Here is a 22235-nt window from a genome sequence, read left to right as displayed (position 1 = left end):
ACATTTGGAGGACGCTGATGCACCTCATCTGTGAAGGACTCGTGTTTAACCTGCATTTCCCAACAAGCTGCCAGCCGGTGCATCGTATATTTGGGCCTTTTTTGTCAACATTAGGGCTGCAACTAATGATTTTAACTGTCAATTTGCCTTTTTCACAGAAAACATTTGGACACATCACAGTGGCAACAGCCCAAGTGTGAACAAAAAAATGAACGATGGCTAAATTTCATTTAACTGCTTCAGTTTCAGGGTCTTGGTTTTGTGCGTGCTGCTCACTGGCACACTGTCACGGCTTACTGGGACACTTAAATGGAACAAAGCCATCTTAAATGTTATTAGTAACACCTGGGCTTCTTCTGACAAGTTTAAATGTTTAATTTTTTAAAAGAGGGCCTTTTTTGGTTGATCAGTTAAATTTTTGAAATCTTAGAGGATGTGAGAAAATAGTGAAAGATGCCCATCACAATTTCCAACAGCCTGCCAAAGTCTTCAGACTTATTGTTTGTCCAACCTACAGTCCAAAACAAAAAGATATTCAGTTAACAAGTGTATGAATTAGAGAAAAACAGCAAATTGTAAGGCCTGTAACACACTGCCTACTTGAACTGCGCGTGAGTGTTGTGGAACCTGTTTTGGTTTTTTTTCGGCGTCCATGTTAATATATTAGAGCAGCCACGCTGCCTGCATGAGCAGCGCTCATCAGCTGCGTCTCAGTTGCCTGTCAGCCGCAGCACATGGAGAGAAACCAAATTTTTCCGTATTCTGTGCACGTTTGTCAGCAGAAATAAAGAATTGAAAATTATGTTTTATATGTCTTTATATGTCAGAGACAAGGAAATAGGAATATATCTTTTTCTCAAACTTTCCTGCTTCTGTTTCAAAATAAAAGTCCTCTGAAAATGTCTCTGTTGACAGAATCCCATCAGTTGTTGACACAAGGCATTTTATTGTGAAACATTGTACGACTTCATAAATGAGTTGAATGTGTGCTTATAAATGTGGAAATACAGAAATCATAGCAGCAGGCAGCCCTGCAGCAGCTTCACAGCAACAATGCTGCCAGTGTGAGCGTGCAACACGCTGCAGTGCGGCGAGGTCGCCGTTGTTAGTTGGTCTTGAACATTGGTCTGCAGCTAACATTTTTAAAGATTTTACAGATGTAATTGATAAGTTTAAACACAGAGGACAGTTTTCCTTGTCAGAAAAAACAAAGTTATAACAGTAAAGTGCTGTCCACAGAACAATGATTCAAATAATAACTATAACAATAATGATGTGAGCATCAACACTGATGAATGATAACACTTTAAAACAATGGCGCCAAACAATTCGGATGGATTTTGATTGGCTGTCAGTGACTCTAGCCTCATCCCTCTCTTTCCAAGTGTGTAGGAGAAACTTCAGGTGCATTTGCGCCACCAAATTCAAGCTGACACTTCAATGTAAAAATGCAAAAGTCCCTATAAGTAACACGGTGGTTTAACACGGCAGGCTCCATGGCAGATAACTACTCCCAGTACAGATATAAACGGTTCATTCTAGGTTAACAAAGACACAACATTCAAATTTTTAGGTGATTATACAGTAGTGAAAACATATTCAGATCCATCTGACTCCTACACACTGCTCCTTTAAAAACGATAGAGTGGTGCAGACATTTGGGACTACATTATTACAGGGCAACTGTTCTCTCTTTCTTTGTACATTTCTTTGCATTGCTTGGTAATGCATCCACAACAGTAGGCAGGTACTTTGCACAGAGGCTCTGATAAATGATAAATAAAACCTTTTTTCTCACTCAGGTTTGCTCCACATACATCTCACGTAGCAGTTCACTTCAGTTCATATCTATTTTCTTATGCACAAGGAAACAAAATTCCTGAAACACTTTTCGAGACAAAAAACTGCAAATGAGTCCGTTTGAAGTTTAGAGGGGACGTGATCATTTTCTTAAAGACAGTTTCCTCCTTCAGCAGCGGTTTACAGGAGGAGCTCAGGTGAGTTCTTATCTGGACTCCTGAAGATAAAGGTTCAAGACTTAAGTCAGTGTAATGATAAGGAAGGTTATTATCTCAAAAAAAGTTCCTAATGGGTTTACATTTTTTGGCAGCCACGGAAATGCAACGTTATGTTGATGCTGGCTTATTATTGGCTTTCTAGTCATGTTATCTGGCCAGCTGTGGAAGATTTTATGCATTGTTTTTTTTTGTCAACTCCTGTCTGCTGCAGTTTGACCTCAGTGGAAAGCAAAGAGAAAAAAACAAAGATGATGGGACGTGTGTTTGGAAATAAAAGCAAACTTAATCTCCTTGTGGACAAAAGCCAGGGAAATCACATCATCTTTGTTGTTGTGGTGTTTGGTCCTCAAGGTAGAGTGTGTGTGTTTGTGTCTGTGTGTGTGTGTCTGTGTGTGTGTGTGTGTGTGTGTGTGTGTGTGTGTGTGTGTGTGTGTGTGTGTGTGTGTGTGTGTGTGTGTGCTTACTCATGCCCCTGTGCTGGCAGTTAAATGGATTCTGGCTATTGGCAGACCGGTCGCAGCTAATTGAGTGGCACCAGATGCCAGCTCCACTTTAACATACACTCGCTCTGTATGTGTGTGTGCCTGCACTACCTTTCTGATGAACAACACACACACACACACACACACACACACACACACACACACACACACATACAGACACACTCACGTTTGCCCTGGAGACAGTGTAATTGGCTGTTGTGGGTTCCCTCTAGTTTGGGTTTTAGACATAAAACCCTCCAGAAACCTGCTGGAAGCTTCTAATCCTGGCTGAGAGCTGGGACTGTATTAGCTCCTTCTTGGCACACACACACACACACACACACACACACACACACACACACACACACACACACAGTGTGTAGAGACACAACACACACATGCATAAAGAATGCAAAGACGTTTAGATGCTAAGTCGTACACGAACATTTAAAGGTCCAGATGGAGCAACGACACACTTGGATACACAATTTAAGATGTTTCACAATTGAGACTCTGTGTACTTCAAAGTCTACAGAGAGTATTGAAGTGGGAGAAGTTATTTTTGGGCTTCTGAGTTAAATGTTCATTTTCTGTGTTGGTGACTGACAGCTGGAGCTCGGCAAAGGATGAACATTTGTGTAGAAAATGTCTGCTTCTGTGGTTAAAAATCAGAGGAAAAAGCCAGTGTATGTAAAAATATACCGACAGATGTAAACTGCAACTCCCAAGGGGCATTTCAGGAACAAACATCCAATCACAGAGCATGAATTCTGTTGCATGGTCTAGTAATCCTGGTTTAAAACTAAAAATGACACTATGTGATGTTACCAATTGCAACACCTAAGCATTTCTAATTTGATAAATCTCTGATTTGGCTGCTGTCTAGCATCTTCGCCATAGCAACGGCTGCTGAGGCTGATGGGTACTGTAGTATTAAAAGAAAATCATCAAACTGCACTCTAAATGCTCTGTACAACCTATTTTGGGATTATGCTACAGGAGTTTCAACTCATGAATTATATGTTGGCTCTAATTCCAAGTTTTAAAAAGTGTCCGTCCTTACACAGACAGAAAAGACACCTGGACACTATCAACGAAGAGATGTATTCTTTGTTTTCTTTTTAAAAATTTGTTCCTTTTGGCAGCGTTCACATCTCACCTTTATCAATACACCAAATTTTCCACATTATTATTTTTACCCTAGCCAACATTATAGCATTCAAGATTGTAATGTCAGTCCACAACTTAGTCCAGAATGAGATATCTCAACAGCTATCGGATGGATTGGATTCATGGTCTTCAATGCATTCGGTCTGATAACATTTTGTAATTTTAGAAGAGCCGTATAATTACATCCTTTTATCTTTATCCAAGTTAGCAAAGTGCTAAAGTAGAAGTTAGACGCAAGGCTGGCGGACGTCTGTAGTGCAACAGGGCTCAAGGATGTGAAAGATGCAGGTGATTTTATACCCAAATGTCAAACTTTTTTGGCTTTATGTGCCACTGAGCAACTTTCAAAGGAATGATCCGGCCCCAAAACCAAAGCTGTGTGCAGTTCTCTTCATACATCCATGATGTTAGGACACAACCAGCTCTACTTTGGCTGCATATTGAGATTACAGTAGGTAGGCAGCGTGTGCAGGTGTGATTCCAAATACTAGATACTAGTATTTCCCCTTCAGGCCTTTTGATGCTCAAATTACAAAGTGGATGGCAACGTACTTAACACAGCCAGGACGTACCTCAATCCTTACAGTAACACACACACACACACACACATCTGTGGTGGGAGGAGTTCACCAAATATTACCATGAGAAAGGCAAAAAGTGGCAGCCATGGAGAGGTTAACATTAGATAGACTGTTCAATCTGACACAATTTCTCCAGGGGAAACAAACACACACACACACACACACACACACACACACACACACACACACACACTCTCACACTGCAGTCTGTCATTAATCCTGCCTAATCAAGCGGGGACCCCCTGATGTTTCCATGGAGCTGGAAGGAGGAGGACTGATGATGAGGAGGAGGACAAAAAGAAGTGAGGAGGAGAAGGGAGAGTTTAGAGGAGGAGAAGTGGAGGATGGGAAGGAGGAGTGTGTGGCGGGGGGAGGGGGGGGGTGGTACCAGCTGGTCTGGCTGCTCGGCACCCCAACAGTGACACAGTAACTGGCATGGCCATCTGTCCAGCCACGCACACACACAGACACACACAGATTGGCGAAGGTGTACAGTAGGTAGCACACGGCCAGCGGAGGGCTGAGGGGAAACACTGGATCACAGACAACAGAGATGAGAGCAAAGTTCAACTGTGCGTTCACACCGTGTTCACAGTAATGCTCTGAAGGCTTACAAACTGGTGTGAATGGACCCGTCAAAAGCCCCACTTTGTCTTTTTAAATAATTTTCTGAAAAAAAAACACCAAAACAGCACTAAGAAAACTTAAATGTTTTGTCTTGGTTGCCTGTTTTAGACGAATACACTTTTGTTTCGAAGGCATTTAAATGACCATGTTTGAACATTCATCAGTTTTTGATACAAGTTACTTTTGTAAACTGTATTTTCCATTGTTTTTACATTTACAAGCGAGACTTCAGTAATAATGGCTGCTTGTTTAACTAATTTTAACTAGTGATTTTACTGAGAAAAGGGGCCCCCTGTGGTTTGGGCTGAGCCCCGATTTTGTACAATTTCTTGCATTTATTGGCATCTTTTTGGATCAGATAGTGTTGATTTCATGAAACAGCACTTGATTTCAGTCACTACAATTTGTATTTCTTTTCCACCAAACCTTAAAGCCACACAGCCAGTGAGTAATATAGTATATCTATATGATACTTCTAACAGCTTTAAACAATAAAAAGAGGTGGCGGTCACAGCTAATACGCTGCAGGTGTGTCAGATGATTGCTCAGTAGCATCACTTGGCTGATGGTGTCACAGGCCTAAACGGCTGCGGTGTGACACTCAGCTTTATGCGCAGGACTTTGACATTTTCAGACAGCTGTTTGGAGTTCTGCTTTAAGCTGATTTGTGAGGACATTTTCTTACACAAGTTGAACATTTTCAGCCGGTTGTTCAATGTGAGGTTGCTTCCTAATGATTGAACTCTAACTGTGGGGCGTCTGCAGGACCTAAAGACTGACATTTAGAGGTTAAATCACAATAGAAGCTTATTTCTGCTTATTTTTCTGCAGCATACAAGAAAAAAAACAACAACTTTGTATTGTACTTTTAGTGTTCAGCTCAGTCTACTCGTGCTTGGATAGATAAACAGCCTGCCTAAACACACACACACACACACACACACACACACACAAACACTCACACACTTACATTGAGTAGCCTTGACTAATTAATAATGAATAAAGCCTCCAGCAAATTGAATTTTTAATTTATCATTTTATTCTCGCCTAGGTTTTGTTTTGCCTCTCCTTTGGTCATATCATTTGTGATTCATTTTATTGTGGATGCTCAGCTTTAATGTCCTCACAATGGTGTCATAAAATTAAAATACTCGTGACAACGCCATTCTTATATCATACATCAGCAGCACCTGCTTTTATGCCGCTCTCCCACCAGGTGCAGTCACCGCTGAGTTAAATGGCCCAGCGTCAGAGAGTGCTGGCAGCCTGTCTGCATTAGTGTCCATGTTCACGATGCATATCTAATTAGCTTCTACAATAGTATTTCCACTCGGAGCTGGAGGACTGACTGCAGAGCTGTGGAGGTCTGGCTGTGATTTATGGTCGTGTTTGAGTCGTATTTAGGGAATCAGCGAGCCTGGATTGGCCCGTATTCGTCTCTGTGTCTGGGTTTCACTGGTGTGACATAATGAAGTAAGACTATTGAAATTCACTGTACATTTATAATGAAGCGTTTGAAAATCTCCGCAGCTCTCTGCATTAATGAATGTGTGTGTTAATCCGTGAACTCTGTCTTACTCTGCCAGCCTCTCTGTGTGGCTTTACGTTGAAGTAATACTCTTACCTTTAGCTTTTCTGGTTGGTAATACTTATTCGCTTAAATATGAGTCTAAAGAAACATCTGTGGCAGCCATAGAAACTGCTTTTTAAAAGAGAATCTAACTTGTTAGATAGCTCAGAAGTCATTTGAGGTGAAATATTAATATTTTCATCTCCCATAGCAGAAACTCACTCAGGTGAGGTGGAGTCACACTGGGCAAGTTTGCATTTTGTTTCTGAGCATGCATAATTTTAAAACTTTATCCACTGTGGTTCACTGCTGTTTGAACCAAAGGGCTTGAATAATTAGAAAACAGAGTGCTGTTGAATGTTTCGTGTTAAATTTTGTGTGAGACACTGTGGTTGTTTGGTCTCTCTAACAAAGTAGTTAGTTTATGTCACTAAAGCTGAAGATACTTACTTTAATTACGAGTTCGCATGGGCGTGATGGCTGCCTCATGTCCCCTGCAACCATTTAGAGTGTTGTTTGTGCCAAGAAATAATTCAACACGTCCGCAAAATGCAATATACACATGAATGGTACGGGCAGAGTTGGAGGGACAAGCAAAACTTACTCACCATTGTCACAATGTTGTGATTCAAACTATCTACAATGGCATTACATTTGCTTTTTAGGCCCTGAACGGTGGTGATCCCAGAGTTGACGACCTCCTGGATTGTCGCCAAAGTTATTGTTAACCCTTTGAAAAGCTAGACATCACTTTTCTTGTGCTGCTTTCAGAGGCCTTTCACAGCTGTTTAAACCTTTGAACCCCAAGTTTGTTTGTGTGATTTCTTCCAAAGACATGGGGAAAAAGCAAGATTTAGAAAATTATTATCAAAAAGCTAGGGGAAAACTACATTTATAGCTAATTATAATAATTACATCTTTGAAATCACATTACAGAATTATTATTATTTTAAGCATTTTTCCTTTTTTTGATTTTCGTTTGGTTTAATGAAGTAATTTTCAGGTAATTTTCTTGTACTATTTTTTTTTTTACTAATTTCTTGCTAATTTCGGGGTCATTTCTTCTGTTGTTGCTCATTGCCTTTTGCCACGTTTTTGAAAGAAATCAAGACATTTTCTCAGGTCTCAAAGGGTTAACATAATGCAAATCCAGAGCTGTTCTCTGGTGTGACCTACTGCCAAGCATATGAACAATTCCTTCCAACGCTGCTACGTGTCGTCACAGCGGTTAAAAATGCAAATATATCTCCAGCCTGTCTAAGGTTTGTATCACAGGTTGCTTAGCTGCCCAACAAACAGAGTGACAATTCTGCATGAGTGTCGAAGTCAGTGATCACTTACGTTTAAATCAGAGCACACTGGGGACAGTTACACAGTACACAGTACCAATGTGCAGTGTGTGGGGCTGTAACTATGGAGCATTTCCAGCAAATACACATAGCCAGTGGGAAGTTCAAGGGGCCTGAGATTATGGAGAGTTTCCAAGAAATACACAGAGCCAGCGGGTATTTCACGAGCCCGTTCACGATTAATACTCCAGCACGTTCTCACTCCCCACTAGTCAAACATGGCAGCATGGTCAGTGGCTCTGTGGTTTAAAGTATGACTCTTAAGGTACCCCTCTAGCATCACTTTTGGACACTCAGGGACAGTATGTCAATTTCCATTCATTAGTGTCTTTCAAAATAAATTTCTGTGTTCACAAGAATTGTCAGTTTTGTCACCAAGACTTCGTAACATTTGGAAGAAAAACTGTAGTTTGGATTAAAATAAGTTTTTTTCATGTAACTTTAGTTAATATGTATTTCATGTGACGTCACTGAACACATATTAGGTTTCGCCATTATACACGGGACATGATCAGCAATCTCCGGGGTTTAAGTCCTGTGTTTGCTTTACCCATCCACCACCCCAACTTCCAACCTTACTCGATTTTTCTCATTCTTTATACTACGTATATATTTACTTTGAAATTAGCTGACAGCTAAACGTCTGACGCTAAACGTACTCTGGTATATTAAAACAGCCAGTATAGTTACATTTATGTAACCTGTTTTCTTCTTTAATCAAATTTTAATTATATTTTTCCCCTGCTGTGTCCTGTTTGTCTTTGCTTCTCCACTGACTCACTTTCCAAGCGCTAATAAAGTTTCATCTCAACATTTCCTGTATTTTCACACGTATTTGAGATGATTAATCCCGACATGTTTTCTCTGTTTCTCTCTGCAGGTGTTTCTCTCGGTCGGACCACCTGGCCCTGCACATGAAGAGGCACATCTGAGGGCGAAAAGAAAAGGAGCGGGAGAGGGGAAGAAGCAAGAGGAGAAAAAAGGAGGAGGAGGAGGAGGAGGAGAGATAGGAGGAGAGGAATGGGCAGTCGAGCTACCAACCGCCCGCCTTGTTCACCCCGTCCATAAACCAGTCAGCGGCCATGATGCCTGCAGGGCAGCGCATCCATCTGAGAGGGTCATAAAGATCAGACAGACTGACGGTGATCTCTCATTGGAGACTGGGACCGGAGGAAAACGAGGAGTAGCTAGATTGTTGTTTTTCTTTAAAATTACACACTCACACACTTGTGAACACTCAACACACCCGTCTTTGAATGCATCATCCCGGTGAACCCCGGCCGCTCTCACGTGGCTCTGGGGACTTGGACACTGCCAAACCAACATATACTTAACTTGCTTGATGAAACATTAACGCCGCCTTTTTTTCTTTCTCTGTAGTCAGTGTGTTTAAACCATAAAGTCACTTTAGGTGAGGAGATAGTTCAGTGGGGAAACTTTAAATAACCATATAGTCAGTTGTTAGTGCTTTACCGGATTTTTGAACTCAAATTCTCAACTTTTTTCTTTTAATGATTCTCATACACGGAACATAAGAAAACACCATCTGCCGCAGTCAGTAATCTATGAGAAGAACAACAACAAATCTGCAGGAGAGAGACTGTACAGATTCTAGCATAGCTGACAATCGGACCCAGGGCGCGGACGCGGGGTGTTTTCGATGCACCCTTGGGACCTCGGTCAGCGGGTGCTGCTGCAGCTCTCAGGCTCTCCTCCAGTGGGTGTTTGCATCTCTCACCTTCACTGAGACGCCTGCCGCCTCCGCAGGCCATCTGACAGAAATGCGCAGCGACACTTTCTTCCCTTTTTTTCTACTTAGAGGACGATAATTCTTCTTATTGTTGTTATTACAAAGAATGACACTTTGTTCTTTTCTCTCTTGGAGAAAATGTCTTAAAACTCACTGAATTGTGTCTGAGGGAGAAAAAAAACTGAAAGATGACTTCAACAGAATGTGTGGGATGAGGAGGAGAGCGTTGTTGGTCTTTTAATCCCCATGTGCACCGGCTCTGCTTCTGCAGTCTGCAAGCAACCAGTGGATGAACAAAAAAACACACAATCACACCAACTCTCAGAAACAGGATTTCTATGTTTTTTGGATGGAAATAAAAGCAGAGAGCAGAGAGGTCTTCAGTTTTTTGTGCTGCTCCTTCTGCCCTGCGATTCACTCCAGCTGGAAAACAAAACCCTCGCATGACCCTTGGTGGTCCCACGCTCTACCGGAGTCAGGCGGAGGACTCGCTTAAAAACTGGAAACCTGTTTTTTCTTCTTTCTTTGCTTTTCGTTGATTCTGAGAGTCATCCTGGAGCGCTTTCACAGACTCTCATCTCCCCGGCAGCACTGTCGGGCACGAATGGAGGCTGAGGAGCCGCTTTCTGGTTACTCACGTGGGACTTAAGACGCCAACCGACCTTTGCGTGGTGGTGCCGAACAGACACAGTGGCATCAGCCCGGTCAAATTTGCCTGTTTCGTATCCATTGACTGCACTGACTTTTTTTTCCAATGTTATCTGTGCTTTATTTTCTACAGCGAAAAAAGGAACACGAAGAAAAAAAAATCATAAAAAGACTTGAAAAAATACAACACAAAAAACAATTCTGTCTCGCTCTACACATTGTATACAAGCACACATACTCCGTCGACACACACAAACACACACACACACACACATACAGACAGACTTACACTGCAGTTTCTTTGCTCACGGCTCCTCTTGAGATAAGACTAATAAGATTTAGGAAAATAATTATTAAACTAATGAACAGAGTTGGAAAACAAAACACTGCATGGCAGGCTTTATTGCAAACACACACACACATCAGCTCATGAACACACACACGCACACACACACACACACACACACACGCACACTCTTCCTGGAATTATATGTTCTGCTCCCAGATCTTTTTTCACAGTAGGAATTTAGCAACTGTTGTTTAGTAGAAGAGTATCTTAGCTCTCGGCTGGAGGTAACAAACGAGTCCAAATCCTTTGAAGTGAGAAATCAGCTTGTTCTCAGTTCCAACAATCACCCACATATCCCTCGCTACAGTTTGTGCCTCTCATTTAATCAGCGCTTTTTACTTCAGAGACTCTGGTTACATTGTTGGTTACAATTGAGCGTACAAACCGCTGTTTCCATCAGAAATAAAAAGAAGTGAAGTGACTGCAGCAGGGCTTTTAGCAAAAATGTGTTGAAAACCTGTCGATAATCCCCAAAGACCTTTCTATTCTGACACATGAAATGAATTCAGATGTCCTCGAGATGAATCCCAATCTCTCGACCTAAACAAAGATAACATTATCACATCCGGTTCCTAAAAAACCTGGTAAAACAGCTTTCCAATCATGGGAACTCCTGAAAAATGACTAAAATGACTTAAACATTAGCAAAAAAGGTTTCATAGGCAAACATTGGGATCACTAATGCGAATATTTTGAGCAGTTTTAGTGCATTTGCCCTTGTCGGCCAGTGTGCACCATGCTGACTTATTAAAGCTACAATAATTTACTTTTATCTTTGACCTGAATGTCACAAACACTAAAACCTCTGATGTAAAGAATGATACCTGAGAGGTAAAAACTGTGGCGAGCACATATCCACAGCGCCTGCTTCCTTTGCTTAATGGTTGCAGAAAAAAAAACTAACTGGCCTTGCAATCAGGGCTTTACTGATACCGCCAACATCAACACTGACACCGCTGCTCCATCCACCCACCACCACCTATATATGCCCCGTAGCAAACAGTCTGATACTCACTGCTGCTGTGACTGGTGCAGCTGGGTGAGGGTGCAGGGTTCCTGAGGCTGGCGGGGGGGGGGGTGCGCATCCCAGCGTGCCCAGTCATCGTGCCAGTCGGCCTTGCCAGCCTTCATTAGGTGAAACAGTTAAAACATTCCCCTTCGAGGGGGTTTTATGGTGCAGCTTCGAACAATCGATACCAAAAACCTCCAGCGTGGAACTGCCCTTTAGCCACGGGCAGAGTCTCCCCGGTCAGGAGAGATCAGCGGGAGACCGCCTCCATATGAGGCCTCTGTATCCAGCGGCAGCTTTCTCTACTAACTCTCTGTTTCTGCTAAATACGACGTAAAGCAACCCACGTTTAAGATGATATCCAGTGTTTCGCTTCTGATTTTGTTTCATTGTTTGGTTTCTGTTAACAAAAGCTATATTGATGGTTGTTTTCTTCAGCTTGGATGATGCAAAGTCACGCCAAAATGTTGAGACATGCAATGGGATGTGGAAGGAGCCCTCCTATACAGGAAGTACAATCATAGAGGGATGGGGATCGTAGCACTTTTGTGATGCTTTTGATGGCATGAATGTGTATATGTGTGTATGTGTGTGTCCCCATTAGGTATACTGTGAGGGAAGCAGTGATTCAGCAAAGTGGTTGATAACAGATGTTTAACTGCTGAACATGTGTGGGAGAAATGTTGGTTGATGCATTTGCTGTTTGAAAATGCTTTTAATCTAAGCAAAGGCTGACAATGTGATTATTACGTTGTTTTTTTTTGCTTTATGTTCAGACCCTTCATTCGTTCATGCACTCATTTATATATATAAGTCATGGAGCTCAATTACTTCAGTCAAAGATAAAAACTTGCACTTCATGTTAAAATGCGCAAAACTCAGACTCGTATTTGCCAGATTAGTTTAGATGACAGATTTCTGAAGGATACTTTTGGCTCTTTGTTTTGTTTCTTTTTCTTGTGTCCGAAAATCTAAGAATTCAGTTTATATTAGTGTTTACTAAAAAAAAACTGGGGGGGAAAACAACACCATTTGGATGTAAATCAGATCTTAAAAATATAATTTGCTGCACAAACACTTTACTTTAAACTTCTTATACTACTGTGAATATCACAAGAGCTAATTTATGGAAATGGAATCAGTGTCCTCTTGCAGCATCAAGAAAATTTGTGCATGCATGCTGACTTAAAATTGCATTTGAATTATGTTTGAAATTGATCTGCATCTTTAAAAAAAATCCAATATTTTATGTGGAAATCAATGAACAGGGAAAATTATGAGCCTTAAAGTGATAATTCGGATTTTTGAAGTGGGGTTATATGAGGTGCTTATCTACAGTCAGTGTATTAGCTACAGTAGATTACAGTTAGAGCACCTCCAGTTTGGAGAAGCAGACAGAGTACAGCCACTGAAGCTAAGCCATGCCCTGCTGTCGACACGGCAGCAGCTAAACAGAATTTAGCCACCTAAAAAAATGATTGATTGTGTGCTATATTTAGAGTATTTTCACCACTTTACCTTGATTCAGACAGTTCTTAGAACTGTCTGAATCTGTCTTGGAACTGACGCCTTTATATCAGTCTGTTCACATCCTCCAAAGTCCATTGACAAAAACAGTAACTTTACTTCACTGAACACAGGTGTTGTTGGTCTACCGCTGCCTCGATCAGTTAGTTTCTTTGTGTTATTTTGTGACTTTGGTGAATCTGAACTAACCCTTGAAACGCTAAACTCACACATAACACACACTAACTAACAGTTGAGGCAGCAGTAGACCAGCAGCTCCCATGTTCAGCTTTTTGTCAATGGAGTCTGGCTTTAAAGAGAGCATGAGTAAGTTTCACTTTTAGTTCAGTTTCCTGTTGGAAATCACTGTCTGACTTTAAGGTAAAGCGCTGAAAATATTCTAAATATAGCTCACACTGAACTAATATTGGGTTTTTTTGGTGGCTCAGGTATGTTCTGATGTTGCAGTGTATTGCGTAGCTTCTGTGTTGATACTTCTGTCAGCTTCTTCAAACTGAGGGTGTGCTGACCAACATCTGCTGCAGGTACGACACCGACCATTGATAAGTGACTCATACAACCACACTTCAAAAAAATCCAATCTATTCCTTAAACTACACTCGGCAAAGATTGCATCACTGCTTGTTGTTTTATGGGATAACACATCAAACAATTGTGCCCCCGACGGTATATAGACATACAAAGTTGTTTAAGATTTCGTCGCCATTTTAGAGCATACATTTTTAAAGTTAAAATTAAATTTCTGGCCAGCATGCAACAAATACAACTCACAATCTTCTCCTCTTTAATCAAAATCCTTCTTGACATTTGACAGATCTAAAAGTCACTTCAGATACAATTTCACATTTCATTTCCATCGCGTTGAAGCAGGTTTTCTGTCACAGTGTTGCTCCGGGTCTCCTGTCGTCTCTCAGGCTCCTCCAGGCCAGCTAGCAGCCGTCCCACAGCTCTGATTAGCATTAGCACTCCCGGGTCCTCTTCTCTAGTTGCAGTACAGCTAATGAGATAGCTCTGGGTCACAGGGAAACTGAATGGTCTGGAGAAAAAAAAACAACAGGGACCTAGAGCCGGACCGATTGAGTGCTGCGTACCCGGTGGACAGATTTGATGTGGAACAAACACAAGATCCCGTTAGCATCGAGAAATGCCAGGAGACAGTGAGATATATTTGTCAAAGAGACTAAACTGTGATGAAAAAAAAAGGATTTAAAAAATCATTTAACCACATGAATATCCAAATCATTAAATCAGCCCTTGCATTTTTATCTCATGGATTACAGATAAAATAAATTACCATTTATCTGCAAAGTCCCTACAGATATTTAATCCACTCTGTGTCCCCGAGCCCTCCCTCTTCCTTCGCAGTTAAAGTGCCATTCTTGTTTCCCTCCATCCCTCCATCCCTCCATCGTCACCCTCCCTCTCTGTCCACAGCAGTTGTCCATGCACTATCAGCTGCAGGAATGCTGAATGCACACTTTACACATTTTTGCCCAAAGATTTGCATATTTGCAAGTTAACTGCTGTGAATGTAGTAGACGTAGAGGAAAAGAGCCGAGAGGCAGAGACGCAGAAAAAAGGAGCGTCGGATGGAAGGTGGAAGGAGAGGGATCGTTTTTCTTACATGATCGTCCCATTAAATCTTAATTACCGGTACGCTCCGACTCTCCATGCATCATAACATTCTCAGTCTCTTGTCTGCTGTCAGCTAGAGCCGAACTCATCGTTCACAAATGTAAAATAATGTTCTCATGGTCTTATAGGCAGAAGTGGAGAAGCTTTAGTTTCAGTCGGCTTCTTAGTACACTGCAGATAGTAATGTCAAGTGTCACATTTCAAATCACGGGTGGGATGGAGTCTTTTAAGATGTTAAGGCCCAGACACACCAAACTGACTGTAACAGGAGGGCTTGGGGGTCATTTTACCGTCCTCCTACAGCCAGCATGAAGTGAAACTGAAATTAAGAAGACGCTGTTTGGTCTGATGTGAATGTCTGAACCTAAAACTAACTTAACTGAGATACAGCGCTGGCTAAATTGCAGTGTTTTGGATTGGAGTGGAGTGTGGAACAAAAGATTGGAGCGTACGCAGTCAGTGCACTTGCTATGCTTACAGTACTTGGGGTTGCAAAAAGATGGGCTTCACCGATGTCCGCATTGGGTCCATTCAGACTTTTGAGGACAGGGCCGGATAATGATATTAATGTCACACAGACCAAAACAGACCCTTGGGAATGCAGGATCAATGAATTGAACCTTAGCCAGTTAGCACATTAACCAAATAACTAGATGTTGAAATAGCAAAGCATATTTATTATGTGCCAGTCAACAATATAACAAACAATCCCAAACCATTTTTTGTGAAAGAGCTCAATGGTGAAATGGTAATTACCTAATATAACAAGTTTGTTTGGGTAATTTGCGCCCTCTTGACTTGAGCTGTTTTTTCCACTTTCCTCGCCTCCATTTTTCATCTTGTGCGCTGTTAGTGATTTCATTCACCGACTGACTCCGCCATCCCAAATGCCAATTTAACATACTGAATCATCCGAAAAAGCCAACAAAGGCCAACTTATACCAACGATGTGCGACACACTGCAAAAAACTTGGGCAATAGAGGCTTATGATGGCCCAACATTTGGTGTGTGACGTTTGGTGTGTCAGGGCCCTAAACTGTTGACAATTGAAACCAGTGTTACACCACCAACTCTGAACAAGTTTACCATTCCCATACCCAATGGTTAAAGTTCAATGGAAATCCAGAGGAACAGTTCTTCCCTTTGGGATTTACCAAAGGTGCTTTCACACTGGCAGGTTAGTTCAAATCTGGTAAAGGTTTGTCTAAAAATATAAAATTGGATTTTTTTTCCAAACTCGGGTGCAGAAGAAGAAACTGTGCCGAAATCCACCTGAATAAGGTTGTTTGAAATCTGTGCCAGTTGAGTTCATTCAGAAGGAAGTTCATATCACACAAGCAAAAACTTGTGTGCATGTCATGACAAAATTATTTCACGCTTTCTTGCAGAATTTGGACTCAACCCAGTGTGAAAACAGCCTTTAGACTTCATCTTTGATCACAGCCAGTTGTTTGGACGAGTTCTTTGATGGACCAGGCTTCAGTTTCCACAGTTTTCTACCATATCACCCTGAAGAAGGATTGTCACTTCTGGCAGCTTTTGTAAATAGCGTGAGATCTTACACACAGACGACCGCTCTGTGTGAAATTAACCATATGTGGCAACAGCACCGTCTCAGACTTTTCAGCATTTTCTATAGATCTGCTTTAGTTCACGCAAACATTGCACTACATGATCATACTTAGCTATCGCACTCTCCATGTGCACGCACTGCTAGCTTAGTCTGTTGGAGCACTCTGTCAAATATCCACTTAACATTTGTTACACACCCCGGATGCACTTTGTACCCAAGAACGATTTGGTCCACTCACGATCGATCAGAGTGACATATCGACTTAAACCTCCAGTAGAATGCCTTTTTCATCTCCGTTATTCTGGGGGAGTATGTTGTACTTTACAAACACTCAGTCATGCTGTGACTTAGTTGAACTTTCTTGGTATCAGTGGCATCCCGGAGTGACTCTGTCTGTCTGTAACTACTGTGTTTGTCCATGCTTGATGTGTCAGTATAAGAGATTCACAGATCTTTACCCCCCTCTCCTTGTGTCTGTATATTCCACCTCACCCACTCCAAACCCTCTCCACCAAAACCACCACCATTCAGAGCCTTCTGGGGCTGAACTTGCTCATAGTCTTCAGATATCCAGCTGTACTGCGAAAATTTCTCAAGAGCTATGCAGCTTGGGAGCGCCAAGCAGTTCTTTGATGAGACTGCAATAATTTCTCCACCTTACCAGCTAAATGTCCGGTCGGTCGGTACAGTTTAAGTTCAGTCGATCCATCTTTGTAGGTGCTTTTCCATCTCTGTCAGTTTATCTGCTCAGTTAGACCCCAATGCCTAATGCATTCTGGTAGTCATTTAAGAACCACTTTTTGGACTTTGATCAGTTGTTCCTCCATATGTGTATTAAGGATTGGTATCAAACCGTTGACAAACGTTTACTCAACCCCTGTTACCTTAATTTACTGAATAAAACTGTTTTTCTCAAATGCTTCTACGGTGAACAAAGAATCCAAAAACTAAATGAATAAAAAATGATACATTGGATTAAAAGGGGATTGCTTTTAACAACAGTAAAACTGTATCAAAACATGCTTTTACAAACTTTTACACGACTCGTGCAGTATAATCCAAGTCTCATTTCTCCAGTCGTTTGCACAGTACTTCCCCAAAACATGACTTTTCACTAAATGTTTCAGCAAAAATGCATGTGTTTGGAAAGCACTGATCATACAACTGGACAAATGAGACTTGGATTATACTGCATGAGTTGTGTAAGAGTTTGTAAATGTATTTTCTGAAGTAGTTTTGCTGTTGTTAAACGCAGACCCCTATGAATTAAGTTCATCAAGAATTTTCTGCTTGTGGATTCTTCGTTCACCATGGAAGCATGCTAGAAAATGTAAGATTTTTTTCATAAATCAAACACAACACAAGGAAAGTAGTTGATTTGAAGTATTTCTTTAAATTCTCACAGGATCAAAGATCTTCTGCCATGGGAAATGGGTTATTTCTATCATACTTATTTTAAATTTTACACTCCTTAACAAGTATGAATACTGATCTGAAATGTGTCTGCCTGTCCTGATTCAAGTTGAAAAAATTCTGAAGTGAAACAAGAACATTTGTCTCCTTCAGTCCATTTATTGGAAGCTAAGATTTTATGTACACTTAGTACACTTATGTAGAAAGATAAATTTATATTTAACTGAGACTCACTTATGGGATAGACAGTAACTTCCCATCTGGTACCAATTTTGACAAAGTTCTTGGATACCATAAAGTCTTATTGGAACAAAAACAAAAAAAAGAAACCAAAGAATCCCTCATCTTTCAACATTTTTCCTCCCGGACCTTCATAAATGACCAACTTTCAAGGGGATTCTTTAGTTTCTAACTAAATTGCTTCGTTTGTCCAATGATGGTCTTATTATTTTCATACTTTTGCTCAGCATTTCTGTTGGTTACGACATGTTGCTGCTTACTAGCAGCTTTTCAGAGATCTTGGACATGATGGCGAGGACACACGTATATATGTCCTTCAGGTTGAAGTGCCAAACAAACGTTTTTAGCTAATTTTGGTTAAGCTTGAGGTTTCTGGAATGTGCATGAAGCTGAGCTTGCTCGCCCAAATGGACATTGTTGTAAAGCCACATCAAATGTAATCTCCAAAATCTCTGCAATGCAACTTATGAGTAACATATTATTGCAATCAACAGAAATGATCAGAAAAGAATCAGACACATGTCAAAAAGAAAAATGGCCTTCAAAATAATAAGCATTAGCACCCAAAATGACTTCAAAAATTTGGCAGACAGAAATTATTTTGGTGCCAATCCTCTTGCTTCATACTGTGGGGAAAAGTGACCAATCCAGTGTCGTCTTTTAGTGAAAGCTGCACCTTTATATCACCACAGTGAACTCAAACCATAACTGTTGAGGGATCACAACTTTATATTTCCCGAGATGAGTCGACAAGTCGAGAAAAGAGAAGACAGCAGGCATGTTTTCACCATGGCAGCATCCGTCTCAGCCGTCCTGCAGGGGCTCTGTAACTCTGATACCTTTCATATCAACCTTTGATCCATAAACCTTCACTCCACACCCGCCCGCCTCTCCTCTGTTACCGTCACCTCTGTTGACTTTTTTTTTTTACTTTGAGTTCTATTTTGTTTTACTTACAATTTTTTGCTGTACAAAGTGTTTAAAATATTATTTGTATTATATGATGTTAGTATGGTAATGTTCTTTATTAAGGAAGAAGAAAATTTATTTTTGTTACTGGTCTGTTTCATAATTCTTTTCTAAATTGGTATTGTAAGATATCTATGCAAGAACTGTTAAGTGGAGCATTTTTATTTAAGAATGTAATATGTGTAATAAATGGTAGAATCTGGTCATGACTGTCTTGTATTTTGTTCTATCAAAGCTTATTAAAAAGCTTTATGAATCCCTAATGCTTACATACCATTAAATACTCAAATTAAGGTTTGAATTACTGGGGAGATTGCGTGGGGAGGGGGTCTAGACTTTGGCCCCTTTGCTCCCCCAAAACAGGTAAAAACAACAGGTTGGGAGGTGGAATGAAACATTTATCTTTCTTATCTGTAGTAACTGCAAACATTACAACATATTTTCCACATTCATTCATATAACAAGCAATCTTCTTATTTATCTGACACCCCTAAAATGGACCGTACTATTCGCCCCGGATGGGCGTGGTTTAGCAGGACGGAGCAGTGCACGCGCCCATGGTGCGCGCTCGTGAGTTTTCCGCTGAGGGAGGGTGAGTAACGTTACTTTTGTACAATTAAAACAGGTCACTACTTTAAATTTTCAGTTTCAACACTTCACTTCATCACTTTGACGTCTTTGTTTTTGCTCTCTTAGTGTTACTGTGCCCCGTATCGTGTGCCATGAAGATATTTGATAAAATCGACCAGCTAGCTAACGTTATCTAACCGTTAGCAAGCTAATTTTACACCAACAAGTTCTCTTTGGAAACAAGCCTTAACATTATGTACGGAGCACTTCCTAACGTTAATGGTAAATTGTTTTTTTTGTTTTGTTTTGTTTTTTAAAGGCACAATATGAATCAAATCAAATGTTGAAACCTGCTAAATGGGAAACATGTAGGGACTCCCAGGGAGGCATGAAGGCGAACCAGTCTGGGTTCTCTGTGGAAAAGGAAGAGAAACTGGTTTAGTTTTAGGTGTATCTGATCCACCAACCAGCACTTATTTTAGTTACAAATCTACAATTCTACAATTTCATTTAGCAGACGCTTTTATCCAAAGCGACGTACAACACAAGCAAGAATTTAGACTTAAGGAAAAAACCCTTGGTAAGTGCAAAAAGTGCTTCAGGTGTGATTGGTCACATTTATTGCTGTCTAGTGGCAGAAGAAGTGCTGCACAGCCACCCCCCCCTTTTTTCTTTTTTTTTTCTTGGAAACCAAAGTAATAACCAGTAGCGATCTCAGCATCTGAGATTCAACAATCTCAGTATCACTACTTATCTTAAAATCTTAATTTTTGAAACAGTTTGCCTCTCATTTCCACAGTTTCCCCCCTCTAAAATAGCACAGCTAACCAAAGGAGGCTGGTTGAGGCGAAAAAATCCAAAATGTGAAGTTTGTACACAAATACAGTGTATCTTTATGGATTATACTGATGCAGATTTAATAGTAAAACTGATGATATATGACACATTTTATCTTACACGTAAGGCATTGTTAATATGTTGTATTTCTTAAAGAGAGTTTGGAGTAATATTTTCCACCAGGAACAGGATGGAAAATAATCTAAAAGAATCTTGCTGTAGTCTTGCAAACAGTGAACCTGCAAGATAAAACAATAAATAATAATAACTTTATTGTATAAGACTTATCTAATAAAAGTTACAAAGAGTCACAAAGTGCATAAGAATATACAAAGAAATATACATTTGAAGTAAGTAAAACAATGTTAGTGATCCCAGTCTTTGCAAAAAACTCTCATTTTCTGTAGATGTGGCAATGTGTGTCAGACTTTAGTCTTTAAAGACTATTATTAAAGATACCCTGCCAGAGCAGAGGAATGCATCCTGTATAACTGCATGCAAATTGATAATTGTATTCATAATTTGCCTCATATAAGCCTCAACTAAACTTTGGAGGTTAGGGTTTTGGTGGTTCAACTCGATTTGCTAGCATCTTAGCAACCTAAAAATCAGTGTCAGTTTCAGTGTCACTATATTTGGAATACTAATACTAATACACTAACTCATGGATGCAGCGGTAGACCAGCAGCTCTGTGTTTCTGCAAAGTAAAACTACAGTTTTTGTCAACGGAGTCTGGTAGCTTTAAGATAACAGGCTGAGTTCCCCGTCAGAAAAGGCTGTCTGACAGTAAAGTAAAGCAGTGAAAATATTCTTTATAGTGTGCACTTAAAGTGATATGGATTTTTTTAGGTGGGCCTTTTTACGCTAAAAGCTAAAAACTAACCAACTGAGGCATGAGCGTTTGGTCAGCGCCTTTTGATTTTATGGAAATGACACAGGGTTTTCTACCCAGAAGTTATTGGAAACAAAAATTGGGATTTAGTCTCCATTTCAATTCAGAACGCCTCATTAATGTGTCAGAATTGCTAAGATTTTCTGGAAGCCTGTATTTCTGGAACTGTGACCTTTTCAAATAATTTCCAAACTGATTTTAGACATGAAATACAAAGGAACTTGCAAATTATCAAGACTTACAATCTGTTTATTTGAAGTATACCGGTGTGATTTACAGTGAGTTAAGGAAAAACTCCACCTGAACGCATATCTTTTACCTCAATTTCACCTCAAACCTTCACTTTAAACAAGGCAGGCAGAAAACTCTGAATATAAACTTCTAGAAAAACAGTGCAGTCGCCCCTGTATGGTCACCCAGACAACTTTAATTATGAGTAACATGGTGGCACATTATTCCTTCATAATGGCCATTTAAGGCAGATGGACATGTCCTGTCCAGCCGCTGGCAAGAGCGCAGACGTACGGAGAGCCTGCGTTGCATTACTACAACAGAAAGGCTCATATTTTCGACACTGCTGGTTAATTTGGCTCTTTATTACAGATTAAAACAATCTCATGAATATCTATAGCTCTCCCCTGCCTGTAAATGGCTTCTCCTCAGCTGCTTATAGTGTCCTGCTCTTTAATTAGAGCTGACTTGTCACTGACTGAGCTGACATACAAACCAGTGACACGCAGGCTAAATGAGGTAATCAAATAATTGATGGCTAATTGGGGATCAATTAAGCAGAAGTAAGGGAGCTCGTATGCAGCATATCGCCTCTGTGAGTTTGTCCTCTTACATAGAAATTGCTAATTAACTAATTAAAAGGGAGCAAATTGTGATTGTATTTCTCTGGAAGGACAGTCTTGATATTCATCCCTCTGATTTAAATCATCTTAACTGGTCACTTGGCTTTTCTGTAAATACGGACTTTGCATTTTCACGCATGCTTCTGTTTTCTTTGCTTACAGAGCGCTTA

General features: G+C 40.5%; 1 protein-coding gene across 1 annotated transcript in view; it reads left to right on the top strand.

Annotated features, from left to right (window-relative positions):
• klf7b (Kruppel like factor 7b) overlaps positions 1-12296 on the top strand; it is an 80293-nt gene extending 67997 nt beyond the window's left edge. The window contains exon 4 of the mRNA XM_042494011.2: positions 8678-12296. Coding sequence (XP_042349945.1) covers positions 8678-8729 — 52 coding nt within the window. The 3' untranslated portion in view covers positions 8730-12296. The remainder of the gene's footprint in view (positions 1-8677) is intronic.
• The last annotated feature ends 9939 nt before the right edge of the window (positions 12297-22235 follow it).

This window comes from Plectropomus leopardus, chromosome 10 (assembly GCF_026936395.1).
Source record: "Plectropomus leopardus strain MGB_pleo_1.0 chromosome 10, ASM2693639v1, whole genome shotgun sequence".
NCBI lineage: Eukaryota > Metazoa > Chordata > Actinopteri > Perciformes > Serranidae > Plectropomus > Plectropomus leopardus.
Note: the sequence above shows the minus strand (reverse complement) of the source record. Positions and strands in the feature narration are given on the sequence as shown.